At 38.8% G+C, this 23,934-nt stretch overlaps 1 protein-coding gene across 5 annotated transcripts in view; it reads right to left on the bottom strand.

The window, feature by feature from the left end:
• The window catches only part of ZNF235 (zinc finger protein 235), a 65,332-nt gene that overhangs the window by 17,267 nt on the left and 24,131 nt on the right, over nucleotides 1-23,934 (bottom strand). The window contains exons 2-6 of one of the 5 annotated variants that reach the window (XM_037819377.1): nucleotides 22,726-22,789; nucleotides 22,573-22,640; nucleotides 4,329-4,391; nucleotides 1,837-1,963; nucleotides 1,005-1,100 (exon numbers count right to left, since the gene is read on the bottom strand). In XM_037819377.1, coding sequence (XP_037675305.1) covers nucleotides 1,005-1,100; nucleotides 1,837-1,963; nucleotides 4,329-4,358 — 253 coding nt within the window. In that variant the 5' untranslated portion in view covers nucleotides 4,359-4,391; nucleotides 22,573-22,640; nucleotides 22,726-22,789. The other 4 variants (XM_037819374.1, XM_037819373.1, XM_037819376.1 and 1 more) reach the window with 4 other exon arrangements.

The raw sequence follows: 23,934 nt of genomic DNA, 5'->3' as shown, positions 1-23,934 counted from the left end.
GATGAAGCAGCCCTCAGCAATTAGGCTGTGGCCTAACTTGAAACTGCCAGCATGAGAAGTGTTCAACAATAATGCCAGGCACGGTGCCTGTGATCCTTAGTTTTGGTATTTAATTAGGTTCATCCTCTCATATCTTGATTGGCTGGCTACTTTATATTTTGGGGTTAACAGATAAACATATTCAAATGCTCCTAAGATTGGAATTAGGCTAGGCATTTATCGGAAGCTAAAAAATGTGCTGGAATAACCCTCAACAATACTGCTGGTACTCTGCCAGGAATAATGGAGACTGAGGCATTACCTCATTCATTCACTCCATCACTTAATATATTAAATATTTGCTGAATACTACCATGTACCTGACTTTTTCTAGTAACCAAGGATCACCAGCAAACAAAACAGATAAAAACCCTGCTTTCATGGAGATTACATTCCAGTGAGAAGAGGTGATATACAAGTAAGCAAAAATACATGTTAATATACCTGCCGGTGTCAGTGCTTAGATATAAAAGTTTAGTTAAGGACATGGAGAGGGAAGAGAAGATGTTATAGGACCATCTATATGGTCAGAGAGGGCCTCTGATGAATTAACCTCTGATTAGAGATGTGAATGAAATAAGAAAGGGGGTTAGGTCATTGAGGGACAACAGCATTCCAACCAAAAAGAAAAAGGAGGTAAAAGGCCCCGATGCAAAAGCATAATTAGCATATTTGAGAAACAAGTGAGGCTGGACAGACTAAGGGAGGGGAAAATGATGAGAAAAATGTAGAACGATAAAGCTAGGTGAGTGAATAAACATTATAGTGCCTTACAAGCCCTTTAAATACTTTAGATTTTACTTTGACTGAAATGGGAAGCCAGTGGAAGGTCTGAGGCAGAGGACTGACATGATGTGAGTGATGTTTTCCAAGGGTCTCTCTGGTGGTTGTGTGAAGAGTCGATCCAAAATAAAGGCAGATAAATTGAGCCTTACCCATGAGGACCCCAGATGCACACTTCTCACCTGAATGCCTACCCCTTAGGGTTTGAATCTCCTTCGTCCAAAGTATTTCCTCTTGTTCCAGTTGGGATATTATATCTGGTTTGAAGGACTGAAACCCTGTGAAAACACAAGGAGGTTTGTTTAAGAGAAAACATTAAAGGCAAAGATAATGGAAATATTTTGGTTCCAATTCCATAATCTAAGCCCCACCACCCTTGCCCCAAGCAGTGTTTTCAAACATCTTTTACCATGACCCACTGTAAGAAACACGTTTAATATCATAAGCCAGTATACATATATTATAAATAAATATAAATTATTGAAATAAAAGATTAATGACCTGTTTCTAACCACTGTTTTGTTTTTTACCACATCCTTACCAGAGCCTCACATCCCTGACTACAAGCAGCTACAGTTATTGCTACATTGTCACTCTAGTCTATTTTATTACAAAAATGCTGATGCACCTTACTAAATTAACTTCACAGCCTACCAATGGATCATGACTCACAATTGTAAAAGAATGTACGAACTATGGAGACAGGCGCAGCCACGCACAGCTGCTCATTTACAATTTATTTAACAAAAGACAATCTTTGCCTTGGAACAAAGACCAGAAAAGTCTTTTTTCTAGGCTTCAAAGGGATCAGAAAACTTGGGTCCCTGAGTGTTCCAAAGCCTTAAACTAGTGAGTAGAGGCCAGGGATGCTGCTAAACATCCTACACAGCACAGGACAGCACCCCCCCCCCCCCCCCCACGAAGAATTAGCTGGCCCCAAATATCAATAGTGCCAAATCTGAGAAATCCTGCACCCGGGGATGATGCTCAATTATAGAGGGCGCTGGTCCTCACCCACTGAGACCAGGTTCCTGAAGTTCTCCAGCATCACGTCTCGGTACAGCTTCCTCTGGGCAGAGTCCAGCAGCTCCAGCTCCTCTTCACTGAAGGCCACAGCCACGTCCTTGAATGTCACCGCCTCCTACAACACCAAACACAGGTAACCTCAACCTTATAGACAACGTCCACCGAAGAAGGGCAGTGCTGCGAAGGTGGAGAGGATGCGTGGGAACCTGAGCTAACTTTTCGTAGAGCTGCTCCTCTTCTCCATTCTCAATCACACCAAAAATGCTGAAAATAAAAAAAGATAAAGAAAAATACCTTCTACATTTAATATGGCGCCCTTTGTATAACTAAGTCCCTAGAACTGTAATTGTTAAATCAGGGCATACACATTTTACAACTTGACTGATAGAGCCAAATTTCACAAGAAATTTTGTGTTAATTTAGTCCCAACAGGGTTTGGTAGTGCCTATCTCTTTCCCCCATGGGTAGTAACACTATTTTGTTAATGCTTGCCAATCTCACAGGCCTCCAGGAACCTTCTGGGGCAGGTATGCGGTTCTCTCTGTGCACTCAAGGAACACGCCATATCTGTGAATTGCAGCAGCCTTCCCGGTGTCAAGGTTAAGGGCACAGGCTCTGCAGACTGCTTCAGTTCATCCCACAGGGCTCTGACCATCACTAACTGGCTTTGGGACACTGGCCAAGTTACTTCAGTTCCCAATACCTCAATGTCTTCATGTGTATGACAGTGCCTCTATCAGAAGGCCCTTACAGGGATTAAATGAGTGAATATATGTAAAGGACTTAGGACAGTGCCTGACATACAGCAAGTGCTCAATAAATATTAGCCTTTACTATTGTCAACATAGTCATCATTTCTTGCCATTCATGGCTGCATGGTAGCCCTTTATACTGATGAGCTACGATCTATTTAACCATTCCAAATAAGGCACAATTCAATAACTATACAATTTCAATTTATAAACAATGCTGCACAAAGCAAATTTTTACATAAATCTCAGCTAACTTGTGTGGTTATTTCCAAGAAGTGGTAATTGCATTGTCAAAAAATGCATACTTTTACAATTTGACTAGGATAACAGTCATTTCCCCAATCAACTCTTCCTGCAAGAGATTATAAATGTCCCCGATTCTCTGTATTCTGGCCCAAGTTGAACATTATACGATTTTAAAAATCTTGGGTAATTTGATAAGGGATAAAAACAGCTCTTTTAAAACTTTTCCACTTATTTAATTTTTAAGGAAGACCATCTTTTGAGATATATATATATATTTCCATATACTGTTTGTTTCCTTTGCTCACAATTCTGGTGGGGTATCTTACGTGCCATTAAAATTCCTATGGAGACTATCAGGCTGTTTTCTAGCATATTTACATTCTCACTCCCATTTCCTATTTGTCTAGTATCTTTGTGTATGGTGTTTTTTGAATGGAAATTTAGGTTTTTTATCTAAAGACTCTACTCCTCTCTGCACTTGTTTTGGCTGGAGCCCTGAGCATGGTTGTACCAAACAACCAGTTGACATGGCTGCCAAAGAAGAGGTGGGCACTAAGAAAGGGAACCAGGAGTAGGGCGATGTTATTTTCAGAGTTCTCCATCTACCAGGTCACACAAGGCACCCACAGGAGGGAGAACTCTCTTTTCTCTGGGTCTTTCACCTGAATGGAACACATGAAACTCCTGGCTTAGGCAATTAAAACTTTAGTGTCAGCTGGGCACCGAGTGGACTTGAGTAAGTATCTGAAAGTTCACAAACATGTTTATGTTTAAAATACAGATAAGACCAACTATGCCCTCATTTAGCTACTCCGGGGAGTCAATGCCTAGCAAGTTGCCTAGCGCTATTAGACTTTTAAAACTGAGCACACGCTTCATTAAAATATACTAACCTGTTAATGAATAAAATAGTTAACTATAATATATACCTGACTGAACTTTAAATTAAAGAATCTAGCCATTCTTGTTTGAAAACAATTAAAATTATTTTGAGTTCACCATCAGTTGGACCCTCCTGTTCCAAGCCATACTTTGGACCTTCTTTCCAGAAAATGTGATACATCATATACAAGAAAATACTTGAATTCCTAGAACTTCAAGGACAAAAAAAATGTCAGAATTATCAGAAATCCTGTTTAGGAAGAAAGATGGTAAGTAGGGAAACTGTCATTTCAAAGTTCTTTAAAACAGTGAAATTCCTAAACCACCTATCTATTAATGGGGAAAAATAAAATCTTTCTATAATTTTTTACACTATTATTTAGAATATCTAAACATCTAAATTAACACAGGGGGTTATAACCACTCAATACTGAACACTTAAGGCCTCACTACGTGACAGGCACTCTGCAAAGCCTGGCATTTAACAATCTCTCAGGTTCCTTTGGTTCTCCTTTACCCTTCCCAAGCAGGAGAAAAATGTGCCCAATCTTTGTGAAATGAGGTGTCTTTTTAAAAAACAATAAAACAAACCCAACCTACCTGGTACTTGGTCATTTTTCTCCTTCTCATTCTGGGGAAAGGCAGAGTTCTCAGACAGTGGAACTGGGGAAGGGAAAACATCATGAGAGAAATCCTAGGGATGCTGCTAGCCCATATGGCACCTTTGTGCCTAGAAAGAGGTGCCCCTTACTCTAGGCAGACACATTTGCACACAGCTTAGTGAGAACGGGCTGGAGTATAGCTACCACTGGAACCCCTCGGCCAGATGCCTTTGTTTACAAACAATCTGCATAACCGCCCCAACCCAACTGCTTCTTGTAGCTCCCAGAGGACTCCCTCTGAACCTGGGTATCAGAGAAAATAATTTCTAATTCTATTCGCTAGCAGTGCCAACCTTGATAAGTTATAAATGCCCTGTACTCCATTTCAGTCACCTGTAAATGGGGATAATACTAGTGCTCATATTCCTTATTTCCTTACAGCTTCAGATAAACAAACCATTAGGCTTCACAGAAATTTCCCTGCGAATATGCCTTCCAGAAAATGAATCTTTTAAGAAACCAATTCAGAGATGAATGCTCTGTCCTGAGCCAGATTCTACCCTGGGAAAAATTTGTTAATTCTGACTGGTTGTCTCACATGTAATTTGTTCCTCTAGTAATAGTCGACAAATGGCTGTGGACATTTTTTTTTCCTAGCAGACGTGATTACTTGCAAACTTTATCAAGCGGCAAGAGCTTCAACTTTCAAAACCTCTTCTCTAATATGCATGAAGGTAAATGACTAATAAAAACCCAAGACGCTCCAAGAAAGCATGGTACATCTAAATTAACACAGGGGGTTATAACCACACAACAGTACTAAACACTTAAGGCCTCACTACGTGACAGGCACTCTGCAAAGCCTCGGTCGTGATTGTGTCTCTGACCGGGATAGACCAGAGGGCATTCCCCAGCATCCGGATGGAATCTAGGAACACCCCTGCTTCGGGCTTCAGAGAAGGAAGGGCCTCTGGCGCTGCAGCTGGAGTTCCAATCCCACCCGAGGCTTTACAACAGCTTCCCAACAACAAGGCGCCCGTCTGAGTATTATAAATAATAATAACGTGCAACATTTTGCCATATACTAGCCATGATTTTAAACTCTTAACATATATATCTCATTTAATTCTCATAAGAACACTCACTATTAGGAAGGCAGTGGCCATAAGGGAGCTGAAGCAAGGAGAGGTTAAGCAACTCGCCCGATATTTTACCACGAATTAGAGGCAGGGCTGGCTGGTAGGTCGAGGAGGAAGGTTGCGGCGGCAAAGAGCGCGGGAGACCCTCAAACGCGATGCAACACCCGAGCCCGCCCACAACGCGGGAGGCAACGCCGAGGGGTCGCAAACCACCGCTGCTGCTTCCCATGCCCGGACCCTGCCCTTGGCCATGGCTTCTGTTGCCCGAGGCCGAGGACCCGGTCACCGCTGGCCTCACGCCCAGGCCAGAAAGGTGCGCGGCCGCCTCACCTCCCTGCGAGCAATCACAGTCCGGACCTCGCCTCCCTGGAGCGGAAATGCCTCCGATTACAAGTAGCCCCTGGACTACATTTCCCAGAATCCCTAAGCGGAAGCGCCTTGGATTTCGTGGTCCTCTTGGACTACACTTCCCAGAGTCCTCGGAGGACCGCGCTTCCCACCAGCCGCCCTCTCGGTTTCGCCAAAGCGAGTTTTGTTCGAGTCGCTTCTTTGGACCAATTACTATAAGATTCCGTTTCGTTTTATTCATTTCTTATGCCGAGTAAGAAAATAATTGCTATTTTTAAAAATTTGCGACCTTATAGAAGAGAAAAGCGAAGCTTGCACTATGGAAATATATTAAAAACCAGTTTTCTTAGAGGAAGCGAAGTGTAAACAATAGGGAACCTAAAAGTGAAGGACAAGGAACCTGAGGGTGGTCTTGGGCAGCCAGAGGCAAAGAAACCTCTTGCTGTAACCCATATAGTGCAGCCTCTTGGGGCACTAAATAGTGAAGGAGGGTAGAAAGGATTTGGAGAAGCAAACAGAAGTTTCCCAGCTCAATCAGAACAGACAGAAAACAAAACTCACCTTTCCAATCCCCTTCTTGACTCATGCTGCTTTCTGCGCTACTTTATTCTAGAGGCACAAAATTTTACCCTCCAAACCATGATTATCCTTTCCTCTCTGGAGAAGGTTCTCAAATCTGAGTCTCCCCGACTACAATATTTCCTCTCTGACTGGAATGCCCTTCATACTCATCCTTCAGATATCAGCCTATTTGTCACTTATTCTGAGTCACTTCCCTGACTCCCCTAACTTTGTGGATTCCCTCACTATAGGTGTGTATAATACCATATTCCTCCAAAGTCATGGATAGGGTTGAATTATATATTTGCGATCAGGAGCCTTTTATCTAACTTTCCCTCCAGGGATCAGATCTACTCTTACAATTAGATCCCCAACTTCAAGCAGAGTCTTGTACCAAGTAGGAACTCGGTAAGTACGTGCTGAATACATGAAGATTACTGAATATATGAAGGAATTAATGAATTATCAAAGTTAGAATCCAAGCCTTCTTCTATGGTGTTTTAGTTTTCTTGGCTGCCAAAGCAAATACTATGCAAAGGGGTGGCTTAAATAATGGAACTTAATGGCTCACAGTTTGAGGCCAGGAATCCGAATCAAGGCACCATCAAGGTGATACTTTCTCCTAGAAGACTATAGTGTTCTGGGGCTGGCTGCTGGTGATCCTTGGTCCTTGGCTCCTCTGTCACATGGCAATGCTGCCTCTCCTGGCCTCTCAGTTTTCTTCTGGGTTTTGTTAATTTCAGCTTCTGGCTGCTCAGTCTGTGGCTTTCTCTCTGTGTGTCTGAATTTCATTGTGTTCGTGAAGGACTCCAGTAATAGGATTAAGACCCATCCTGATTGAGGTGGACCACATCTTAAGTGAAGTAACCTCATCAAAAAGTCCTACTTACAATGGGTTCACACCTACAGTAATGGATCTAGTTTAAGAACATGTTTTCCTGGGATACATACAGCTCCAAACCGCCACACATTGTCCAGCCCAACCACTCATCTTAATAACTACTCTTACTGTAATTCTGACCTCAGCACCCATCTCCGTCTTGCATGGTTTGACTTTACATTTGCTTCCTCCAGACTTGTCCTCATTACACATTCTCAGTCACAAGGTTGTGACTCTCCTGGCTGGGAGGTGAATAAATGGGCTGGAGACAGAGGAAGCAAGAGGAAGTTTCTTTTATGTATTCACTCAACAAATATTTATTGAGTTTCTATTATGTTTCAGAATGGTGCAAGACTCATATGAGTCCTGAAATTATAAAAATCAGCATATAGTGCCGAGGGCTGGCCTAACCCTCAGCAATGGTCAGGGTCCTGATGGGGGGCTGGAGTCGGCGAAAAAACGAGACAGACACCTTGTTGTGTCCGGGTACGAAGATGAAATCTCCGACCAAGCAGAGCATCATAGCTTTATTTTTATAATTTTCTATAACATACACACTAGCATTTAGGCATACAATACTAGAATAGTTTGGCTAAATTTCAGACATTATTTATTCTTACACAGTGATCAATGGGCCAGCAGGGACAGACTCCCTGGAGCGTAGCAAGGCACAGTGTTTGGGCACAGGCATAAGAGTTCCTATTATTTAGTACCAAGCAACCTATAACTATTTTTTTGTGTTCATGTTTTAGAGTCTGTTAATCATTACCTTTTTATTTCTTCTAGCTAACTCTTTCAAAGCTTGGGAAGGGGGATTCTGAGCAGAAAGGGTGACCTATTGTCTTCTAAGAAAGGAGCAGGCATTTTCACTACGCTGACGCTAATGCAGGGTAAGCTGTGGCTCATTAATGTAGCTAGGTGTGGGAGCATGTCACCATCACAGAGCCCAGAAGACGCCAAATGAGAAAAAGAAGCAGTATGAATATAAGAAACATATAAGAAACAGCATAAGAAACAAATTCCTTTTAGGCAGGAGTCATAGGTGCCACTCGACGCTCCGCCTTGCGGAACGGTCACCGTGACATGTACTGAAGGCCCAGGGACCGTGCCACTAGGCCGACTGCCGGGTGCTGAGTTGGCTGCCCACAATATAGCCTGTACAGAATAGAAAAAAGTCATGAAGGAGGGAAAAGGCTACAGTCTGGGTCAGAGTAAGTGCAGGAGTTTGGGTCAAGGAGGGGATGGGGCAGGATTTGGGTCTAGGGCTAGAGTAGGTGTGACTTTACAAAACATAGTAACTCTTTGAAGTTCAGTTTCCCGATCTGTAAATTAGAGAAAGTAATTAGCCCTTCCTAGTGTTTTCTGAGTATTGACAATGCCCTTCTGTCAAAGGCTACCAGAGAGAACTTTAGTCACACAAAGGGTGACAGTGCAACACGGGGAACTGTGGAGCATCTCAGGGGGCTTTATGAGGGGCCTGCTATAGAATTTAGGCTCATTTTAGGTGATTTATGAGGAGGGTTCAAGAAAATGTGATTGGCTCTGGACTGGGTGCTGACAGGAAGCAGGGAAAATCCTATAACTATCTCATGTAAGAGGTGGGAGAAACAAATAGAGCTAGAGATATAATTGGCAAACAGCAGCAGTTGCTTATGTAAGCTATGAGAGGAGTTTTAGCCATTTCTATAGTATATTCAGTGATCTTGTGTCAGCGTTCAGACAAGTGCTCTAGTGTTTTTCTTGCTTTTTCACAGTCTTCTGTGATGTTCTATGAAATTATTTGTATTCTATGAGAGAGCTGAAAGCTGTCAGTACATTTCTTAATATTAAATGCAGAGCATTTTGCTGTAAGAACAGAAGGTGCTCAGTGAATTGTTCCTCCTGGTGATTCATCCTGTCCCTCTCCTAAAATGGCTCACTCCCTCACCAGTGTTGGCTCTCAACCATCTCTCAGTACCAGAGAACATACTGGGAAGCATTTGGTCCTTGTGCTTGCTAAGGAGGATTTGATTATGTGAGAAATGAAGCTGGTCCCCAGTCTATCCAAGCATCTTCTCTCCCTCCTCAATATTCCACTCCACTCCACTCCACTCCAGATGAACCAGTTCCAAACAGACATAAACCAACATTCCTGATGGCAGACAGAGTATAAGGGTAACGGAAGATGAGTTGTGACGGTCAAAAAAGATATCCAGTTGGTACCACATCTCCTCTAGGTTTCTGGCAACTTTTAATCACAAGTGAATTACCAATGCCCAGACCCCACAACTCAGCTACCTGGTGAATGTTCTACATTCAAAGAAAGGTCCAGTCCAGTAGAGGATACTGCCCTTCAAACTAAGGGGTAGGTAAGGGACCCAAGTTAAACTTAAATGTAGTCCATTTCTTTGGTCTCTAACCCAGGAGGGAAACTAATCAGAAGTCCTCCTCTAGGGTTTTTTTGCTGTTCCCAAATTGTGTACCAAAGCACACTGGAACACCACAGTGAAGAAACAAAGGTGTTGCACAATATTTTAAATTTTTGAGGTAGTTCAGAGTTTCAACATTAAATCATGTTACAGTCCTTTCAATAATGTCATATTCTTTGTAAAGCTGGGTGTTCTGTGGTTGCTGTGATAAAAAGCAATTACAGCATAAAAATTAGTGTGAAATAGGAAATGAGGATGGCAGTGTCCAATCTAATTTCAAGGTTTAAGAAGTTTTGCAGTGCCCAACAGGTACACACATCCCATTAGTACATAATTATGGCTATTTAAGAATGAAATTTTAAAAATTTCTTAGAAGGGAGAGAGGAAGGGAAGGAGGGAGGGAGAAAGAAAAATGAAGAAGTCTGGTAAAAATTATAAACTTGGGACATTAGGGTACTCTAATTATTTTTTCATTCTCACTTTCATTCAACAAATATTTTCAAGTATCTTTGGAATGACCTTAGCTGAAGAGAAACACTTCTCTCAAGCCATACCTCCTTCCTTGGGTGGCCCACATCCAATGACTAATTGAAGTGAGGATATAAAGATTTAGCCCTTTGCCCTAACTTGGGACAACTCTGAAGGGCCATATCAGCTTCATAGCTCCCTAAGGGGTCTGGTGAGGACTTCATGAGATGCACTGCAGCCCAATGTCTCCCCCAGCCCAATCCTGCTTTTTTGCATCCCCTTTCTCAGGTGGTGAACCCAAGAGCACTAACCAATGAACCACCTGCATGCTAATGTACATTTCAGAACAGGGAACCCAGCCTACAACAATGGCTCTTGATGGGCAAAGAGGCTGCTTTCTTTCAAAGGATGCCAAACTTTGGCATATCACCCTGTACATACTTCTCTCAGTAGCATGCTTCACTAAACTTGAAGAAATATTTCTTCCATTCACTCAACCTTGAGAATTTGCAGTTCTTACTTCTATATTATCACTGGGCATTTGTTAATTCAATTTGCATTATTATCAGTAGTGATACTATTAGTTTTATTACTAATTTTTAATTATAAAAGTAATGATCAATCATTTTTCTTATTAGAGATAAAGCTAAAATCCACTTTGACCACCACAGCTGCCCAGTACTCTCTCCTACTCCTGTTATACCCCGGGAGCACCCAAATATTTGGAAATTACACACACATTTCTAAATAGTCCATAAGTCAAAAAAGGAAATTATGGAAATTAGGAAATATTTTGAAATGATTAATAACAATACAACATATCAAAACTTGTGGGATGTTGCTAAAGTAGGGCTTGGAGGAAAATGTATAGATTCAAATGCTTACATTACAAAGAAGAAAGATGAAAAATCACTAATCTAAGTTCCCACCTTATTAAACTAAAACAAAGAGTAAATCAAATAAAAGAAAGGAAATAACAAAGAAAAGAGCAGAAGCCAACAAGATAGAAAATGTAGAAAAAATAGAGTAAACCCATGGGGGAAAATGGATCTTTAAACACATCAACAAAATTGATAAAACTCTAGCTAGACCAAATGAGAAGAGAGAGAGAGGAATACTAACATCAGATAAAAGGAGTGAACATCAATACAGATCCTAAAGCCATTAAATGTATAAATGGAATATTATGAACAACAGAAATCAATTGGACAACTTAGATGGAAGGGTCACAAATTATCAAAATTGGCCCAAGGAAATAGAGAGAACTTGAATATCCTTATATCAATTAAAGAAATTGAATTTCAAATTAAAACCTTCCCACAAAGGAAACTCCAAACCCAGATAATTTCACTGGAAAAATCTATCAAACTTTCATAGAAGAAATACTCCCAATCCTACCCAACTGTTTTCAGAGAAGAGAACACTTCCCAACATATTTTATGAGGCTATTAATACTCCCATACGACAAAGACATTACAAGAAAACTATGGCCAAAGTCCTCTTAAACAGAAAAATTATTAAGATATTATGAGTTCAAATCTAGCACAATTTAAAAAAATAACCAGGATCAAGTGTGATTTATCTGAAGGATGCATGTTAACCAACTAAAAGATAAATATCATTTGATCATCTCAATAGATGTAGAAAAGCATTTTACAAAAAAATAAACTCAAAATGACACAAACTCTCACAGAATTAGCAATAGAAGGGAATAGCCACAACCCATTTAAAGGCATCTGCAACATCAACTTACAGCTAACAATATACTCAGTGGTGCCAGTCTAAGTGTTTTCTATCTAAGATCAGGAAGAAGGTAAGGTTGTCCACCCTCTCACCAATCTTTTTAACACTGTACTACAGGTGTGAGTCAATGGAATAAAACAAGAAAAGGGAATAAAAGGCATACAGTTTCAAAGGAAAAAATAAAATTGTCATTAGATGACATGATTGTGAACCTACAAAATCCTTAGACATCTACCAAAAAAAGCCACTTGGGACTAATAAGTGAATTTAGTAAGGGCACAGGAAACAAAGTCAAAATACAAAAACCAATTGTATTTCTGTATACTAGCAGAAAAAAAGCTGAAAAACGAAATTAAAAAAGCAACTCCATTTATAGTAGCATCAAATTTAAAGAATGATGTATAAGACCTGTACAATGAAAACTACAAAATATTATTAAAGAAGACCTAAATAAATGGAAAAATATACCATGTAAATTGTGTTGTAAGACTCAATATTGATTTGATGGCAATTCATCCAAGTTGATCTACAGATTTTTTGCAATTCCAACCCATATCCTAGCAAGACGTTTGGAAGAAATTGACAAACTGATTTTAAAATTTATGTGGAAAGTCAAAGTTCTTGGAATAGCCCAAACAATTTATAAAAATAGGAACAAGGATGGAGGACTTACACTACCTGATTTCAGGGCTTACTATGAAAGTACTGTAATTAACATAGTATGGTATTGTAATGCTGAGTAACAGAACAGAATAGAGAATCCAGAAGAATACCCAAAATTGATTTTCAAAAATGTGCTAAGGCAATTTAATGCTGAAAGCAGGGTCTTTTAAACAAATGACACTGAAACAACTGGATATCCATACTGAAAAGAATAAATCACAGGCCTTAACTCATATCATATACAAAATATAACTTGAAATAGATCATAGACTTGAATATAAGGCTAAATTATAAAATGTTTTGAAGAAAACATGGGAAAATCTTTGACATTGGGTTAGGCAAAGATTTCTTAAAAGGACAACAAAACATGAAAACTTTTACTTTTCAAAACACAATAAAAAAATCAAAAGGCAAGCCATAAACTGAGAGAAATATGTTCAAAAGACATATCTATCAAAGGGTTTGTACAAAAAACACTTACAACTCAATCATAAAGATAAATGACACTTTTTTAAATGGGCAGGAGATTTGTATAGACAAATAAGCATATGTAAAGATATCATCACTAGCCATCAGAGAAATATAAATTTTTAAAGGCACTAGACACCCACTAAAATGGCAAAAAAAAAAAAAAAAAAAATTACAATACCAAGCATTGGTGAGGGAATGGAACCACTGGAACTCTCAAAGTTTCCTGTAAAATTATACAGCTACTCTGGAAAACAGTTTCGCAGTATCTCATCAAGTAAAAACAAGCAATCCCACTGCTAGGTATTCAACTAAGGAAAACAAAAATATATGTCCACAAAAACTTTTATGTAAATATTCATGGCAGCATTATTCATAATAGCCAAAAACTGGATACAACCCAAAGTTGATAAACTGATAAGTGGGCAAAACAAATTGTGGTACTATTATACTGTGGAATACTATACTATGGTGATAAAAGAAAAACATTCCATGCAATTTGTTATCTCACAGCTTTATAGAATGATTATCAAGCAGCATCCCATTCAGAAAGAAGAAGGATACGCTACCAAGGGAGTGGAAAGGGGATGCTCATATAGGGTGAACACAGAAGAAAGAGTAGAAATGTTCTGACTGGCTGACATTGTTTCCATTTTACATAGAGGGATGATACAAAGTGGGGAGCAAATATTCATTGATTAGTATGGTATGCTTGTACAATCTGATAAAATATCCCTAACTGACCGAAACTAGTTTTATCACTAGGTGTTGCCTATCAGCAACCCTGTAGGGTGTGTTCCATTTTCTCAGACAACTCCTGCAGGTCAACCGTTTTTGTCTTCTGGAAAAGCCCTTCTCAGAAAGGGGGTCCCCTACCGGCAACACCCAATGTAGGTGGACATTTTTTTTACTTAATAATGGAATATTATTCAGAAAAAAGAGAAGGAGCTACAGATATACTCAATAACATGGATGACTAAAACTTTATGCTAAATCTAAGAAGACAGATACAAAATACTACATACTTTATTATTTCATTTATGATATTCTAGAAAAGACAAAATAATAATGAGAGAAAGCAGTTCAGTGGTACAAAAAAAAAAAGAAAAATACTTAATTCTTTAAAAAGTGTTCTATAACAAAAATCAAAAAAAGAATAAGGTCAATATAGTGCATGATATTATTCTGATAAAACACAGAATATTTGCCTTCTGGGCAGATTACTCAGATGGTTAAGAAAAACCTTTTACAAACTTTTACTAAAAGCAGACCAATAATCCAAGAAAACTTTGTCATTTTAACACAGAGAAAACCAAATTCTGGTTTTGCATGAAGACACTGTCTGATAAGAAAACACTTAAAGCTCTTATGAAACTACCAAATTCTAGCCAACCTAGACCACAAGTAAAATTCCTTTTCTGCAAAACTACAACTTTATATATCCATTCAGGTTTTGTTATACACATTCCTGTTTCTCATTCTGCAACAACCAGTCATTATACTTTAGTAAAAAATTATTCTCCTTTTCCTTAACAAAAACACATACTGCATAACTTACATATTTACATTACTGAAAAGATATTAGAAACTGTCTTAAAGCAGACATCTCACGAAACACATTAAGTTAAAGTTTGTCAGAATAACTCAATTTGGTTAAACAAAAATTTCATTTTTCATCAACTTAAAGATCTAGTAGAGCTTGGCTTTCCAGGAAGATGGCAGAATAAAAGAGGCAGAACAAATTTCTCCTCCAATGAAAGAGACTAGAGGAAGGGTAGAAGGTGCCCAGAACAGTGGTTCAAGAGTGTGACTGGCTGGAGAGGGAACTCAACAACACGTAGTGGGGACTTGGATGAAGAAGCAGAAAGACTGCATCTGAAAGGATGGGGTGAGTGTGTTTGACCAGGACCACCACTGGGGACTGGCACCTGAAGCCAGAAGCCAAGCATGGAAGGAAGCAGCTTTCCACACCCCATGCACCCATTTCAGCAGTAGGCTGGGGAGATAACCATTCAAATCCCCAAAACAGGAGCTCCTATGAGGGAACTCGGGATTCAGTGGATCTGTGGTGATTGCATTTACTCCTCCTCCACAGAAGCCTACAGTATGCATGGGTGAGGGGCAGGGAAAGGCGAGGAAAAGGCATGGAAGCACCAGGAGCCCTTCCCCAACCCGAAAGGTTTGTGTGTGCACAGCGGACAAATTCCGGGGTGCAACTGAGCTAGGGAGTGAGAAGCATGGCCCTGCAACTCAAGAGTGGCCCACTCAGATGCCCAGGAATTACCAGACTCACCGCATCCTTAAGCAGATGCCCTGCTGAGCTGCACATGACCTACCACCCACCCCGAGGGCTGGAGTCCCCATGCACACGGAGAACTGGTACACTGCTTGGATTTCCACCAGGTCTGGATCCTGCATAGTGCACAGGCAAAGCTGGGGGTAAAAAATGGCTTGAGAATAAGAGGTGGATCAAGAGCGCCATCTGCTGGGAAGACAGGGAAATGCAATCCAGGAAGCTGTAGCTCTGCTAAATTATATATAAATGCTCAAATAATCCTGCATATCTCAAAATAACCTTGTCAAGATAAGAAAATGCCCAGAAGCCAACAGAAAATCACAAAACATATGAAGACCCAAGGAGACATGGACAAGCCAAATGACCAAATTAAAAGCCAGAGGAGACACAGAATCTGGAGCAATTAATCAAAGAAGTACATACAAATCTCCAAAACAACTTCAATAGGGTTGGATAAAGACATAAAGGACATAAAGAAGATTCTAGAAAAGCATAAAGACTTTGAAAGAGTAAAGAAAAAAATATCGGATCTTATGGAAATAAAGGGTACTGTAGATCAATTAAAAATATACTAGAGGTGCACAACAGCAGATTTGAAGAGGCAGAAGAATAAGTGAATTAGAGGACACAACAATTGAATGTGAACATACAAAAGAACTAATGGTGAAAAAACCTGAAAAATTTGAAATGAATTTCAGGGAAATGGAAGACAACATGAAGTGTGCAAATATATGAGTCACTGGTGTTCCAGAAGGAGAAGAAAGGAGACGAGAAGAGTAAAGGGCTAGGAAGAGTATTTTAGGACATAGTTCAGGAAAACTTTCCAACTCTTCTAAATAACAGAAATATGCAAATCAAAGAAGCCCAATGAACTATGAAAAGAATAAATCCAAATAAACCGAAATGGTGTTGAAAGATCATCTTGGAAGTTATTCTTATGCATTATATAGATATCCCTTTCTAGTTTTTAGTGTATCAGAACAGCTAAAAGGAAATACCTGAAACTGTGGAACTGCGATCTGGTAGCCTTGATTCTTGAGGCCAATTGTAGACTTATACAGTTTATATGGTGCAAGTGTGTGATTGCAAAAGCCTTGTGGCTCACACTCCCTTTATCCAGTGTATGGACAGATGAGTAGAAAAATGGGGACAAAAATGTAAATGAATATTAGGGGGGAATGGGGGAATGCGATGTTTTAGGTGCTCTCTTTTATTTTTATTTTTATTCTTATTTTCATTATTATTGTTTTTGGAGTAATGAAATTGTTCAAAAATTGATTCTGGTGATGAATGTACAACTATATGATGATACCATGAACAAATGATTGTACAGTTTGGACTGTATATGGTATGTGACAATATCTCAATAAAATTGCAAGGAAAAAAACTAAAAAAAAAAACCAAAACAAACTAATAAAAAAGGAAGAAAGATATAAAACCAAAGACCAAACTGAAAATAACTGAAAAACTGAAGAGGCTAGAGAATGATAGGCAAGCTAACCCTAAAGCAAGTAGAAGAAAAGAAATAAAGATTAAAGCAGAAATAAATGAGCTGGAGAACAAAAAAAAAAAAAAATAAATAAATACAACCAAAAGTTGGTTCTTTGAGATCAAAAAGATTGACAGATCCTTAGACTGACAAAGTCAGAAAGGGAGAAGACCAAAATAAACAATATCAGAAATGAGAGCTGGGTCATTACTATGGATCCCAAAGAAATTTAAAAAGTCATAAGAGGAGCGGGTCATGGGGATGCAGCCAGATGGAGCCTGTTCAGGGCATACCGCGTGTAAAGCGTGGACCACATGTAGGACAATGTCATGCTGGGGCCACATCTCCTGTTCTGATGACTGTCTGTGGCTGTGGAGAGAAGGCCTCGGTCCTGGAGGACCCAGCCAAAGTGTCGGGATGAAGAGGAGCAGCACCTGATGACCTGGTAATGGTGGCAACAGTCCCGCCCAGTGTGCATGTGTGGAGAGCTCTGCCAAATGTGGCAAGATGTTAACAATTGGTGAAGCTTGGTCAATTGTGTGTGAAAATTCATTTTATAGTGTTGGAAATTTTTGTAACTTCGAAATTTTAAAATAATAAAAAAATTATTTTTAGTAAGGAAAAAATCATTAGAGGATACTATGAACAACTGTATGGCAACAAACCAGACAAACTAGAGGAAATGGATAATTTCCTAGAAACACAGGAACAACATAGACTGATTCAAGAAGAAATAGAAGACCTCAACAAATCAATCAAAAGCAAGGAGTTCCAATCAGTCATCAAAAATCTACCTACAAATAAAAGCCCAGGGCCAGGTGGCTTTACATTTTACCAAACTTTCCAAAAAGAATTGACACCCTTCCTGCTCAAGCTCTTTAAAAAAGTTGAAGAAAAAGGAACACTACCTAACTCATTTTATGAAGCTACTATCACTCTATACCAAAACCAGATAAAGGTACTACAAGAAATGAAAACTACAGGCCAATCTCTCTAATGAATATAGATGTAAAAATTCTCAACAAAATACTTGCAAATTGAATCCAAAGTCACACTAAAGAATTATACACCACTACCTGGCACGCAAAGGTGGTTCAACATAAGAAAATAAATCAGTGTAATACAACACATTAAAAAATTGAAACGGAAAAACCAAATGATCACCTCGATAGATGCTGAAAAAAACACTTGACAAAATTCAGCAAACTTTTTTGACAAAAACACTTCAAAAGGTAGAAATTGAAGGAAACTTCCTCAGTATAATAAAGGGCATATATGAAAAACTCACAGCCAGCAAAGTACTCAATGGTGACAGAATGAAAGCCTTCTCCCTAAGATCGGGAATGAGACAAGGATGCTCACTGTCACGACTATTATTCAACATTGTGTTAGAAGTTCTAGCCAGAGCAATTTGCCAAGACAAATAAAAGGTATCCAAATTGGAAAGAAAGAAGTAAAACTGTCACTACTTGCAGACAATATGAACTTTTATTTGGAAAATCCTGAGAAATCAATGACAAAGTGACTTGAGCAAACAAAATCAGCAGATTGGTGGGACACAAAATTAATGCTCACAAGTCAGTAATGTTCCTATACACTAATAATGACCTAACCAAAGTGACAATCAAGAAAAAATTTCATTCAAAGAGCAACTAAAAAAAATCAAGCACCTAGGAATACATTTAACCAAGGATGTAAAAGACCTCTACACAGAAAATTAAAAATGTTACTAAAAGGAATGAAAGGGAACCTAATTAGGTGGAAAGATATTCTGTGTTCATGGGTAGGAAGACTAAACGTTGTTAAGACATCAATTCTACCCAAACTGATCTACAGATTTCAGATTTTTTTAATGCAATTTCAATCAAAATCCCAACAACTCACTTTAAAGACTTGGAAAAGCTAGTTAACAAATTTATATGGAAGGGAAAGGGACCCTGAATTGCCAAAAACATCCTAAAAAAGGAAAATGAAGTAGGACGATGTACACTTCCTGACTCAAGCTTACTATAAAGCCACAGTAGTCAAAACAGCATGGTACTGGCACAAAGTTACACATATTGATCAATGGAATTGAATCAACAGTTCAGAAACAGACCCCCAGATCTACGGTCAACTGATTTTTGATAAGGCCTCCAAATCCACTGAACTGGGACAGAACAGTCTCTTCAACAACTGGCACTGGGAGAACTGGATATCCATATCCAAAAGACTGAAAGAGGATCCCCATCTTACACCCTACACAAAAATTAAAGTGGATGAAAGACCTCAAAATAAGAGACAGTACTATAAAATTCTTAGAAGACAATACAGGGAAAGACCTGTATTATCAAGACCTGTATCTTTAAAACCAAGTAATAGGAGGTGACCTGTTAGACCTTACACCCAAAGCACAAACAATGAAAGAGAAAGTAAATGGAACTCCTCAAAATCAAAAGCTTCTGTACCTCAAAGGAATTTTTCAAAAAGGTGAATATGCAGCCAACTCAGTAGGAGAAAATATTTGGAAACAATAAAACTGATGAGACTGATATCCTGCATATATAAAGAAATCCTACAACTTAACAACAGTACAAAAGTCCAATTATAAAATGGGCAAAAGATATGAAAAGACATTTTTCCAAAGAGGAAATACAAATGGCTAAATAAACACATAAAAAAAGTTCATCTTCACTAGCTATTAAGGAAATGCCAATCAAAAACCCCAATGATACATCATCTCACTTGAATAAGAATGGTTGCCTTTAAACAAACAGGAAACAATAAATACTGGAGAGGATGTGGAGAAATTGGAACTCATTCATTGCTGGTGGGAAAGTACAATGGTACAACCACTATGGAAGACAGTTTGGTGATTCCTCCAAAACCTAGATATCGAGTTACCCTACAATCTTGCAATTCCATTTCTTGATATATAACGAGAAGATTTCAACACAGTGACATGAACAGACATTTGCACATTGATGTTCATAGCAGCATTGTTCACAATTGCCAAGAGATGGAAACAATCCACGTGTCCTTCAGCAGAGTGGAACAAAATGTGGTATATACAGACAATGGAATACTATGCAGCAGTAAGAAGGAACAGGTCTTGAAACATATGGCAACATGGATGATTCTTGAAGATATATTGCTGAGTGAAATAAGTCAAACACAAAAGGAGAGATACTGTATGTTACTACTAGTATGAACTCCTTGAACAGTGTAAAGTCAGTGTCTTATAATGTAGAATATAGGAGACCTAGAGATAGACAGAAGCTATTGAAGGGGGAATGATAACCTAATATGTTCAGGTATGTTAATGAGGGTGAATTTAAAGGTATGGGAGTGGATAGGGGTGATGACTATTCACCAATGGGAGTATAAGTATCAGAGCTGCATTGAAGGCCAACATGATTGAAAAGGGTTGTTTTAAGGCATGTGTCCAGTTTGCTAATGCTGCCATTATGCAAAATACCAGAAACGGATTGGCTTTCATAAAGGGGGTTTATTTGGTTACAAATTTACAGGTCTACAGCCATAAAAGTGTCCAAACCAAGGCATAAACGTGAGTGTGCCTTCATTGGAGAAAGGCCTTTGGCATCCAGAAAAACATTAGCTTGGAAGACACATGGCTGGTGTCTGCTTGCTCCCAGGTTGCATTTCAAAATGGCATTCTTCAAAATGTTTCTAGGCTTAGATTCTCAGGGCAAACTCTGGGCTAGTATCTCCAAAGCATCAGCAAAAGTCTGCTTTCAACAGCCATCTCCACAGTGTCTCTCTCAGCTGCAGCACTGAGCTCCTTCTGTCTGTGCTCTTATATGGCTCCAGTAAACTAATCAAGACCCTTGCTGAATGGGTGGGGCCACACCTCCATGGAAATAATCTAATCACAGTTATCACCTATGGTTGGGTGGGTCACATCTCCATGGAAACAATCTAATCCAAAGGTTCCAACCTAATCAAGACTAAAAGCATCTGCCCCAAGATTGCATTAAAGAACATGGCTTCTTCTGGGAGACACAATATATCCAAACTGGCACAGCATGTATCCCACAGATTAGTACTACAAATATAAATATGTGCTTGCAAGGTATTCTTCTAACATGTGACTCTGGTACAGAGTTAACAACAAAGTGGGTAAATGGAAAAAATCTACCTATTGCATACTAGGGACTATAATTAATAGGAATACCTTACTACTACCACACAAATAGTAATAAATAATTAAGGGCTGATAAGAGTTTTAGGGTGTTTTGGGTCATGAGAATTGTTTAAAATGGAGAGTGAAGATAATGTGAGACACTGATTATTTATCTTGGACAGAATAAATGCTATGTGAAATTACAATCCCCCTACTTAATAAGTCAAGCCTTTGATCTAGAGACTTGCTCTTGTGAAACTTAGAGCTGTAAAGGGGAGGCTAAGTCCACCTATAATTATGCCTAGGAGGCACCTCCAGAGAAAATATTTTGTTGCTCAGATGTGGCCTTTCTCTAAGATCAACTCTGCAAATAAATTCAGCATCCTCCCCCTGACATTGGACTGTACTCCCAGGTGAATGAGTCTCCATGGGCACATGAAACATGGACCCCTGGAATGAGTCTGACCCTGGCATTGAGGGATTGAGAATGCCTTTTTTAACAAAACGTGGGGGGGGAAGAAAGGCAATGAAATAAGGTTTCAGTGGCTAAGAGATTTCAGATAGAGTTGAGAGGCTGCCACAGTATGATAAGCCCAAATCAATAATAGTCCTGAAAATCCTGAAGAATACCCTGGTCCCTATCTAAGACTCTATAAAATTTCACTAAGTTTATTTTTCAGAAACTTAAATCCTCCAGAGGGTTCCTATGCCAGACAAGTCCCAAAACACAGAGGCAACAGCCTCAAGAACATCAACCAGATGTGTCCCCTTTTCCCATAATGTTGACACCACTGTTCAACATGAACAAGTTAGAGGGGTCACTTCCTAGACATCCCTGAAGACTGGGAAAGTGATTAAACTAGAGGAAGGGGTAGCAACAGACAAGATGGGATTTAACAAAGGATTAGGAATACTGAATCTCTATATAATTTTATTCTTCTTGGTAGCGAGGATAATAGAATAATTAGAAGGAAAGAATTGAAATGGTGGAACTGTAACCCATAGCATCCTTTGAAATTTGTTCTATAGCTACTAGTTAAATTGTAACTTGAAAGTTACCATCTTCTTGTATATATGATATATTTCATAATAAGGAAAAAACTGAAACTATGGTACTATAACTCATAACATTTTTGGAAATTTCCTATATAACTACTTGCCAAATCATACTTTGAAAGATATTACCTTTTTGTATATATGTTATTTTTCACAATAAGGAAATAACTGAAACTGTGGAATTGTAATCCATAACATTCTTTGAAATTTGCTAACTACTTGTTAAATTACACTTGGAAAGTTATCACTTCTATGTATATATGTTATATTCTATCAAAAAAAAATACATGGTTTCCAAAATATTTTATATCTATTCTACATGGGTAGGCTCTCCAACTTTTTACAATATCTGCCCCAAATGTGTGCAAAGATAACCCTGATGTCCCTGATCCATAAAAGTTTACCTGAACTACCTGTGTCTGCCATTTTTCATAAATTGAGTTCAAAAAGTCCAGTGACTTGATTGCTATTTTCAGAAAAAAATACATAATTGCTTAATTTCTTACAGCACAAAAACAGGAAAACCCCAATTCTAACTAAGACACCGTTTCCCCTAGTGGGCCTGGAACTTTCCCCCAAATATAATTCATAAATTCTTACATTCTGAACTGGAGAAGTATATCTTCTTCCTAGAAGGAGCCAGTTTTCATCTCAGTCTTTGAACATTCCTATTTCAATAGGATAAATAAAATACAACATGATCTAGGAACTTTATATTACCAATGTGAAAACTAAAAATTTGTCTTTTCTCACCTTAAGAGAAAACATATGGTGGGGTATAACTACAGCGAAATGGTAAACATCAAATTCTGGGGTACTGTGGGTAGAAAGAGGTATTTAAGAACCTTCTATTATAATAGTAATAGATTTATTTTTCAAGCTTGGTAGCAATTCACAGGTATTTGCTGTATTATTCATAACATTTTTGCCTACCTTAAATATACATAATATATCTTTAAAAAAATCCACCAAAAATAAATAAACTAAAATAAGACTGAAATTCAGCTACCATCCTATAATGAGAATGGGGCTTACATCTCCTCTCTCGTACATCAGACCTCTCCAGGGAGGGAGACAATGTACAAACGGTATTGTAAACAAAGCATTAAAACTTCCCTCCCCTAATCACCGTTGATAAGAAATCTCCACACCCCCATGTCACAAGACCTTGCCGAAATTCTGTTCTCACACGACATGGAATGTCTTTGTCCTAACCCTTAAAACCAGCCCCCATGACATCCCCTGCTCTTTGAGGAGCACTAACTTCCATTTTCCCCAGCTGGCTGCCATGGGACGATCTCATTTCTAAGCCCTAATTAAACCCATTTCTAACTCTCTGCCTGGAGTGCTCTTTGGTCTTCAGGCTGCGCTGGGTTGGAACACTATCTAATCTGTTAAACCCATTCATTGAATTCTTAATGTCATTCATTGTGTCTTAGGTGTGAGGATTTCTATTTGTTTTTATAAAATCTTTTGTTAAAAGAGAATCTTTTCTATTATCCTTACCATGAACTTAAAAAAAGACTAAAGCCCAGAAATTACCTTCACTTTTTCATTCATTAAAAAAATAAATCAGTCATTTTAAAATCTGAGTCTGTTAACTCCAATATCTAGATCACCTGTGAGTGAGTCTGTTTCTATTCTCTTCTTCTCTTCTGTTTTTTTAGGGGGGAGGGGGGATATTTGGTCCATTTTCTGGCCAGTCCAGTTAATTCTTGTTAAATATCTGGCACTGTGTATTAAAAACATAGTGGAGCCTCTAGATGATATAATCTTCCTACAGAGAGAGAAATGTTTCTTGGCAGATAGAGGACAGTCACATAACAAACATTACCCATGTGATATTGGAGAACCATGGTTCATTAGTGTGGGGAATATGGAGGTTCTCATGTGTTGTTTTTTTTTGGGGGGGGGAGGGAGCAATTAAGCAGTATAGATAAAATTTAAAACATATATATTCTT

This window comes from Choloepus didactylus, chromosome 27 (assembly GCF_015220235.1).
Source record: "Choloepus didactylus isolate mChoDid1 chromosome 27, mChoDid1.pri, whole genome shotgun sequence".
Taxonomy (NCBI): domain Eukaryota; kingdom Metazoa; phylum Chordata; class Mammalia; order Pilosa; family Megalonychidae; genus Choloepus; species Choloepus didactylus.
This window is presented reverse-complemented; position numbering and strand designations above follow the sequence as displayed.